General features: G+C 44.9%; 1 protein-coding gene across 1 annotated transcript; it reads left to right on the forward strand.

Moving 5' to 3' along the window:
• Window positions 1-2,165: 2,165 nt before the first annotated feature.
• CCL16 (C-C motif chemokine ligand 16) lies at window positions 2,166-4,330 on the forward strand. Its single transcript, XM_081161755.1, has 3 exons — window positions 2,166-2,298; window positions 3,495-3,615; window positions 4,014-4,330. The coding sequence occupies exons 1-3, from the start codon at window positions 2,232-2,234 to the stop codon at window positions 4,138-4,140; spliced, it is 315 nt and encodes a 104-aa protein (XP_081017881.1). The 5' UTR covers window positions 2,166-2,231; the 3' UTR covers window positions 4,141-4,330.
• Window positions 4,331-9,583: the final 5,253 nt, after the last annotated feature.

Below are 9,583 nucleotides of genomic sequence, written 5' to 3' on the forward strand. Positions count from 1 at the left end.
GTGCCTTCTCCACTTACCCACCGATTCCTTAGCTTTGTTGCTGCTTCCACATATCCCAGTCCCTCTGACAAAAGATGTAAAAAACTTGTGCACTGAAAACTACGAACTATTGCTGGGAGAAATTAAGGGAGACCTAAATAAATGGAGAGATATAATGTGTTCATGGGTCAGGAGATTCAACATTGTTAAGACATTGATTTTCCTCAAATTAATTTATAGATCAAAAGCGCAGAAGGCTTTTGTGTAGAAATTGAGCAGCTAATTCTGTAATTCAGATGGAAATGTGAAGCTCCTAGAGAAACCAAAACACCTTTGAAAAAATAAGCACAACGTTGGAGGACTAACACTACCTGATTTCTTCTTTTAATCCTCACCTGAGTTCCATTGCTTTTCAGAGAGAAAGAGAGAGAGAAACTTTTTGACCTTGAATTGGGCAAGTTTTCTTAGATATGATACCAAAAGTAGAATCCATAAAAGAAAAAAAATGGATAAATGGACATTATGAAAAGTAAGAATTTCTGCCCCACAAAAGACACTCTTGGGAGAAGGAGGAGACAAGCCACAGAATGAGAGCAAATACTTATCAAATGACATATTGAATATGGGACTTGTTTCCAGAATATGGAAAGAACCAAAACTCAATAAAAATATAGACAAAAGATTCAAAGATAGACAGATGGCAAATAACATATGAAAAGATATTTGACATCATTAATCATTAGGCAAATGCAAATTAAAGCTACACTGAGATACCACTACACACCTATTAAACTGTCTAAAATTAAACAGACTGACCATAGAAAGGGTTGGCAAATGTGAAGAAAATGAAATTCCCATATGCTGCTGGGGGGGGGGGGGGGGGATGTAAAACGGTACAACCACTTTGGAAAATTGTTTTTTAAATCTTAAACATACACCTACTGTATGATCCAGTCATTTTACTTCCAGGTATTTATCACGAGAAACAGAAGTATATTTCCATAAAAAGACTTCATAACAGCTTTATTTGTAATAGCCAAAAGTTGGAACAACAGAAATAGCCATCAATGGTGAAAAAATAGTGGTATATCTGTATAATGGAATACTATTCAGCAACAAAAAGAAATGAATTATTGATACACATCACAACATGGGTGAATTTTTAAATAATCATCTGAGTAAAAGAAGCCAGTTAGAAAAGAGTAGACACTGTATGATTCCATTTATATAAAATTCTAGAAAGTGAAAACTAACCTATAGCAACAGAATGTAGATCAGTGGTTGCAGGGGAATTGGGAAGGCAGGGAGGATGGGAAGGAAGAATGACACACATGAAGAAACTTTTGGGCTGATAGTTTGATTTTGGTGATGGCTTCATGGTGTATGGATACATCTATATCAACACAAATTATGGTATGCCAATTATACCTCAAAAAGTTGTTAAAACTAAATGATACAACTAGGGAAATTTGAATATCGGTTCTTTATAATATAGTGCAGGAATTTAATGTCTTCAGTGCAGTACTAGTATTGTAGTCATACAGAGTAGTGGTTTTGAGTATCTGGAGAGGAAGTCATCTAACTGACAAGGGGAGTATTTACTGTGGCAGATACTGTCATTTTGGAGCATCAGTAGCATAGCCTGTGCCATGAAAGAACAAGTTCAACCATTCGTCCTTGGACTGTACATGGGGGGACATCATTTTCAGACTGCTAGACCCTACCCTCGCCTCGGTCTGTGTTGTCTCGAGGCCTCCCAAGAATGATCGCCTGGGAAGCCGGGCCCTTCAGCCCTCCCTCATCCTTCCCCAACATAAAGATGTTGGCAGGTGACGTGGTGAAATCACGAGTCTGGTTTTCAGTACTGCCTAGCTGCCCCCTACCCATGTCACCTTGGGCAATTTATTTAACCTCTCTAAGCCTCAATGCCTCATTTGTAAGACGGGAATAATACTCTCTTCTTCACAACTGCGAGGGTTAAGTAAAATAGGATATGCAAGGTGGCTGATGCACAGCACATGCTCTCCACGCAGTCCCTTTCTCCGTTCTTTCCTTCACATGAATTCAGATCCTACCGAATTCAACTCTGCCCCAGGCCCGCCCCCACCGCCCTCCCTTTCAGCAAACACTGGGGGAGGCCTGTTGTTTCTCCTCCCACCTGCTCTGAAGTGGTCAGAGTCCGGAGTGCTAAGGGGTCAGAGGGAGCGACCAGCAGCAAAGAGGACGTCTCCGCTCAGCCCTCCCCTGGCAGGATGAAGGCTACCCTCTTCCTCCTCGTGGCCGTCCTGGCCACTACTTTTGCTTCCTGCAGCCAGGCAAGTAAGTCCACCTGTCCCTGTAGGGGAGCAATGAGAAAGGGGTTGGGGCAGCTGGCAGCGAGGTGACACCCAGGGCGCTGTCAGATCTCTGCTGTCATCCCTGGGGCCTCTTCCCCTCCTGCATGCTTAGCCGCTGTCTTCAAACTCTCCCTTTGTAAGTAGCTGGGCTGTGGTCCCGATCCTTCTGGGGTTGGGCAGTTCTGGGAAACTGGGTCAAGGTTACATCAGGAGTCCCAAGGAATGAGCCTTTAGGAAGAGGAGCCAAGGAAGGCAATAAACGTAGGCTACGAAGAGGCAGGCAAGGCAAGTGGGTGGGAAGAGCCTATTCTCTGGGAGGGCAGGACACGGTGCTGGGGAGGCAGGCTGAGCGATGTTTGGGGCTAAGCTCGGGAGTGAGGAGTCTGAACCGAGACACCCCTTCCTGGCAGTGTCCGCCACACACTGCTGCTGGGACTATCATGGCAGCCAAAAGGGGTCCCAGTGGGATGCCCTAGTGTGCCATTTGGCGTTTCATGACACACACCCATCTCCACCTCCCAGCCTAAATCTAAATAAAGTCTGTGGGAAAGAGGAAAGGAGTCAAAAGGTTTTGGAGCTAGAGGATGTTTGGGAGCTATGGAGAGCAAGGTTTGTTTTGCCTACTCCCTACCCCTGCCTCTGCCGTTGTTTATGAGGACCTGGTGACTGGGAAGAGACCAAGTCACTCAGTCCTTCCACATACCTGCCTTCCACTGCCCCAGCCCTTCTTTTCTCCCTAAGACTATCCTTGGCATGCAGTTGAGCCCGACTCTGCCTGTATCAATATTTGGGGGAGCAAGGGTCGTGCACACCACGTAATCGGCCCACACACTCTCAGGATGCCCCTGGTCTTTGTAAACTTTACTTTGAGAACCAAGGACATGAATGTCACTGTGTATAGAAGTGCATTTGGTGGGTGGGAGGGGACAACAATGCCCTTTGGGAAGGTCAAGCAGGCCCGTGCAATGGATTCGGGCTTCAAGAAAGAGAAAATGGCCCACTCCAAACATGGATCAGCCAAATGGCACTCTCAAGATGTTCCAAGCTTTGCCACCAGCTGTGATCAGTTCCTGCTAAGGTGGCTTTGCCATCAAGGGAGTGAAATGCCATGGGTGGGGGATGGAGGCCATAGACTCCTTCTCTGCCTCCTTGGCTCAGCTTTCAATGCGATTCCCTCAGAAATTTTAGAGTCGGTGAACCTTTCACACTCCTGCTGCCTGAAGTATCATGAGAAAGTATTACCAAGGAAACTGGTGGTGGGATACAGAAAGGCCTTCAACTGTTACCTGCCAGCAATCATGTAAGCACTTCCCTACAGATATTTCTGTGGAGAGGGAAGGGGAACGGGGGCCGGAATGAATGCAGAGAACCAAGAAGTCTCCATGCTAGGAGGAGAGTATTGGTTAAGGACTTTGAATCTCACAAGACAGGCCTGGGTTTAATTCTTGATTTTGCTAATTATAGCTTTGTGACCCAATAAATGGTGCTCATAAAGAAACCCAAGCCTGAGGGTCTAGGCTGAGTGGGGAAGGGGTTAAAAGAAAGGTTGATGAAGTCTAGAGGCCAGAGAAGGAGGCCTTCTGATGGGGCCAAGACAGAGAGGCCTAGGTAAGCCCCATATAAGCTAGAAGTGGGGGGTTGTGGACTGGACCCCCACTCTACTCCATGGCCCATGACAGTCTAACTTTGCCTCCACAGCCTCATCACCAAAAGGAACCGAGAGATCTGCACCAATCCCAACAACAAATGGGTCCAAGATTACATCGAGAATCTCAACCTGCCTTTGCTACCCCCCAGGAACTTGCCCCAGGTTAAATCTGTTTGATCATAGAAAGGCCTAGCCCAGCTCTCAGCTCCTCAGCTCCTCGTGACAATCAGGCCTCAGTGGGAGCCCAAGTTCAGGAAAGACAGGTGTGACCCTATGAAAAACGAGGGCAGCCTTGTAGTCTGAATGACAGAGCCACATTCAAAGAAATGAACCAGTGGTCCAAAAAATAAAAGTATTTTGAATATTTTCTCACTCTCTGGAGGAAATGTGAAAGTTAAGGGAGGTGAGCAGACATACATTCTTAATAGCAATTCTCTTTGCTCTCAGTTCCTCAGCTCACGCCATTCTAATAACTGTGTCCAGCTTCCAACCAGCCAGACCACCTCTGGCCCCCAACTCATTAAGAGCCCTATAGAACTCTTGACTTTCCCTGTCCACCCTTATCCTATTTCTAGATCTCTTTTTTTCCTCTATTATTTTTTTCTTTTAAAACATAACTTTGGGGAACATTTGAGATGTTGCTCCCCTGCATGTGTTATCAGTTTGGCTCAAATAAACACTCATAAAAACTCTTTAAAAAAATCCCACATAACTTTTTCTTAGCAGGCCGGGGTGGAAATATTCCCATGCTAATAATCTTTATCCCATTTTTTTTTAATCTTCACCTGGGAATATGTTTGTTGATTTTTAGAGAGAGGAAGGGGGGAAACATCGATGTGAGAAACATGGGGAGGCTATGCACCCCAACTAAGGATCAAACCCACAAACTAGATACGTGCCCTGACCAGGAATCAAGCCCACAACGTTTTGGTGTAAGGGACAACACTCCAACCACCGGGCCAAGGCTGATCTTTCTCCCTTTTGCATAGATTTTACTAGATCCCCAGAGATTTGGTCTCCCCCTCAGGTGGCATGGGTACAGAGAGCACCAAAACAAAACAAAAAAAAAGAGGCAAGAATCTCTAGCTCCTACGCTAAGCTTTTCAGGACAGGGAAAGGGCATTAGACTAGGTTGAGGGTAAAAATCTTGGTCCACATCTCAACCATTCAATAAGGAAAATTCCCTTTATTGCCAACTTGATACCTAACTTCCTGCCGCCTTCCTGCTAGGGTGGGAGAAAATCTCACTTGTTTCAGGAGCTTCTCAACATTCACCTGAGCATTTTGTCAAGGTTGGGGCTGGAGAATTTACACAGCACGGAGGTCAGACATCCATACCCAATCTCCCCTCCTTGCTACCTTTCTGTCTCCAACTCAACAGCAGGAAGCTGACTCAGAAAAAAGTCAACATTCCCCCAAAATACTGTTGTGGAGACAAAACAAAAATCAGGCAATTAAAGATACATAATTAAGAGAAACAAATTCGGTAAAGTGATCATTCTGAAAACTGGTCGATGACTTGGATTCTGGTAAGCTGAGTAGCTCCCCCTAGTGGTGGTCTCTAACGGTAACACCTGAGCCTGCCACCTCTCCCCCACCTCCACCCCCGCTGAAGCTAATCCACCTTGACGGCCCCCGACCACAGCTAGCCGAGCAGAATCCCGCTCAGAAAAGGCATTTGGACGGAGAAAAGGAAAGAAGTCTATGAGCTCTTGCCCCAAAATCCCTGGGGCCGCTGCGTTTCCTGTCCCCCACTTAAGGCTTGGAGGTTTAGCTAGTCTCTCAGTTCCATGAGATGCCCTAGCGTTTTTTCCCATTCTTTTGGTTTTTTTAATTCCTGAAGGGCCATGGTGGCATTTAACACCTCTGGAGTAACTTTTGGTTGGTTTAGATTAATTCTGGTTTGCGTCTAGTAAAATATGTGTACCACTTTTAAGTGTACAATTCAGGAGCATTAAGTATATTCACAGTGGTGGTGCAACCATCACCACTATCCATCTCCAGAACTTTTTCATTACCCAAAACTGCAACTCTGTATTCGTGAAACAGTAACATCCCTTTCCTTGCTCCCCCAGCCCCTAGTAATCATTATTCTACTTTCTATCTCTATGAACTTGACTACTCTAATTACCTCATTTAAGTTGACTCATACAGTGTGTGTCCTTTTGTGGCTGGCTTATTTCATTTAGCCTGTGTCTTTAAGGTTAATCCATGCTATATCATGAGTCTGAACTAACTTCCTTTTTAAATCTTATTAACATTCCATTTTGTTTATCCATCCATCCATCCATGGAAACCTGGGTATCCCCCTTTTTGTGTACATTAGCCAGAGTTAGCAGATCTTGGTCTCTGTTACTTGTGCCAAAAGCACTTTAACTTGTACACTCCACCCATCAACCAGTGCTTTTCCTGCTCTTGTCCCTCCACAGGGGGCAGTGCCAAATGCTTTCATCCCTCCAGGACTGTGAGTTCCTGTTCCTTGATCCAGAAATGGCCATTGAATTTGATCCATAAAGGTCATCAGGAACTTCGAGAAGTTTCAGTGGGAAGTAGTGATGGAAATCCGACCAAGGGGGGGTAGGAGACAGAACGGGGGTTGTGGAAGTGGGAACTAGGACTCTACATAGACAACTCTTCTAAAAACTTTTTTGTGAAGAAAAGCAAAATTTAGGGCAAGAGCCAAAAGCAGGTATGGCTTCAAGGGGGGATTTTTAAAGATATGAGAATTTAGAGCATGTTTGTGTGTTGATGTACAAAGTATTCAACTCTCAGCTTCAAGTTTTTTTGCTATAAAATGGAGACCAAAAACCCCACAATTGCAGATTATTAGGAGAATTACACCAGTTAACACATGTAAAGTGCCCGGTGAAAGGTTAAGGTTGGTGGTGCTTAGGCAGGCTAAATAGCCATCTCAGATGGTAAATAAAAATGGAATTTATTTAAGGAAAGGGGGTGGGGGATGGGGATACCCAAAGGGAAGGGTTACACAGCACTGAGTCAAAGGGTATGGGGTTCATGACAGCAGCAAAAATATACTTGGGACAGTGGAACACGGAGGAGTGTAGAAGAAGCCTTGATTTGCTCTCCAAGGAGCAACTGAGCCTTCAGGTGGAAATCAGCAAGTCTAGCTGAGTGGGGACAGGGCAGGGTGACTCATTGCCCCTCATACCAAACCTTGTATTTGGCTGTGACTGAATCTCCATAATGACAACATGCCACAAAATACTTCATGATGTCATCTCCAAATTACATTTGCAGATCATTTGGGTGTTGAGAAATGTAATAACCTTCATCATCAAAATGGTATAAACTCCAGTTGTATCAATAGCACATTGTCTGTTATCTGACAAATAGATCTTCAATTTACATACAACCAGGGATGAAATTCAGCCAGCTCCCCTATCTGGACTTGCTGTAGTTTAGACACATGATAATAAATTAAAACGCAGCCAGCTCCTTCTCCCCAGTGAATTTCATTAGATCACAGGAAGTCTGCCCACAGAATTCCCATCGATCCAGTTTCTGGCCCAGGGCTTACTTATTCTGAAGGTGATATAACTGAATGAAAACACTAATTATCCTAACAGCTGCCACCAGAGTTGTTCTTTAAAAAGGAATTGCTTTGGTTTAGGAAAATACCTTGAAAAGTCCATTAGAGAGTGAATGGAAGATAGGAATTTTAGGACATGGGTTGGAAGGGAGAAAAGAAACAAAAGCAAAAGCTAAACTCTTTTGCATACAAAGTGGACAAAGTTGAGAGAGAGGAAAGCAAAGAAAAGAGGAGAGATGGCTGCAGAACAAGAAAAAAGATCAGGCAACTTGGAAGGAAACTGATCAGCTAAAAGTGACAGCAGAGTAAAAGAAGTCTAAGACCAGAGACATCTAATATTTCATTCTAGGTTGTTTGCATTGTTGCGATAAAAACCACCCAACATCTCCCCCAAACATCACAGAAGTCTGATATGTTCCTGTACCCTTGGCTGGTAGTGTTATAGGAAATAGATTCAGAGTAGTAGAAGGAACTGTGCCCCACCTCCCATTCACCCTCACAGTGAACATGGACAGTTCTGTGTCTGACCATAACGTGGTCTTGATGACACTGTCTGTCTCCAGGGCCCTTCCCACTGTAGAGATCAGTCCAAGAGAGGGGTAGGAAACCCACCAAATCTCCACCAGGGGCCAGACTGAGTACTTCCCAAAGGTTAGTAGCGAACACTTGGAGAAAGAAGTTTGCTCTTTACTGGGGTTGGCTGAGCTAGAATGATGAAAGGCTTGAACAGCCTGTGACGTTGTCCCTTTCTCCCACCTCTGAATAAAGGAAGCCCCAACATTTTTAGACGAAAACCAGGCAACATACACAAGGAGCAGAGATGAAAAGTAGAGTGTAAGAAACCCCTGATGACATTGTTTGAGACTCTGGATCAAGCCAGACCTGAAGCCTGGAACTTCCTATACTTTCCAGTTACATGAGTCATTAAGTTTCTTTTTTGATTAAGCTCATTTAAATTAGATTTCTGCCACTTTCAATAGAAAATTAATAAGCCCTCCCATGATGCCCAGGTAGAAGTAGCAGGATCCTCATGACAGAAGGAGGCCAAGTATCACAGTCCTGACCAGCAACAAAGTGAATGGTGGCCCTGACACAAGTGCAGATATGGAAAAAAACAGCTTTTCCACTGTGGCTTTCCTGGAACTCTGGTCTGACCAGACTCCCTTAACCCAATCCTAAGGTTGAATAACGAGACCTCTAGCTGTGCCATTCAGGCCACTGGACTGGAAGAATGCCCACCAGCTTCCTTTCTTGCCTTCCTGCCCGTGGGGTAGGGGAGGGGTTGAAAGTGTGTGGAGGTCTTTTCCTCTCTAGCCAAGCTCTAGAATCCTACAGGCAATCATTGGTGGGCAAGTCACTCAGCTTCTCCCCACCCGCAAAGGGGTGAGGGTGGGGGAGGTTGGGGGGATAGACTACTCTGAGACTGCTCTACACAGTCTCCCAGAGGTCCCAGCAGGGTTGCCCCATTACAATGGTAATCTGCTCACTAAAGAACCCTGCAGTGGCTTCCTTCCCTTTTATGTTTTATTTCTCTGTTTCCCTACTGGAACTTCCAGGGACCACTTCCCAATAAACTAGTTGAGCTCAAATCTTTATCTCATGGTCTGCTTCTGGGGGGTCCCAACCTAAGGAAGGTGTGAGAGAAAGGAAAGCCAAGAATGACTCTTAGGTTGTTGGCCTTCATCAATTTAGCTTAAGCAGCTACATGTACGGAGCATTTGCCATGTGCCAAGCATTCTGCTGGGCCTGTGACATAGAATATGCCAATTAACTATCCCAGCCACATTATGTAATATATATAGTATCATGCCATGTGACCAATAAGGAAAATGGCTGGAAAAAGTTAAGCCATTTATTTGCTCAGTGTCGGACAGCTAGCAAGTGGTGGAGCTGGTTCTCAAGGAGCAGGAAGTGAGGGAGGTAGAACGTCCACACTGCTTTGGCTTGGCTGCCCCAAATGGGGGTCATGACAATCCCTATGGCCAGCCCCTCGTTCCCAACTCCTCACAGCAGAGATTCTTTTTTTTAATATATCGTTATTGACTTCAGAGAGAGGAAAGGAGAGAGAGA

The sequence above is a fragment of the Miniopterus schreibersii genome (genome assembly GCF_964146895.1).
Source record: "Miniopterus schreibersii genome assembly, chromosome: 16".
Taxonomy (NCBI): Eukaryota; Metazoa; Chordata; class Mammalia; order Chiroptera; family Miniopteridae; genus Miniopterus; species Miniopterus schreibersii.

Excerpts from the sequence above, each read along its gene's own strand:
- CCL16 (XM_081161755.1), top strand. The coding sequence starts at position 2,232 with ATGAAGGCTACCCTCTTCCTCCTCGTGGCCGTCCTGGCCACTACTTTT. Across the intron at positions 2,299-3,494 it reads TGCTTCCTGCAGCCAGGCAA|AAATTTTAGAGTCGGTGAAC; the intron begins GTAAGTCCACCT and ends CGATTCCCTCAG. Across the intron at positions 3,616-4,013 it reads TGTTACCTGCCAGCAATCAT|CCTCATCACCAAAAGGAACC; the intron begins GTAAGCACTTCC and ends TTGCCTCCACAG.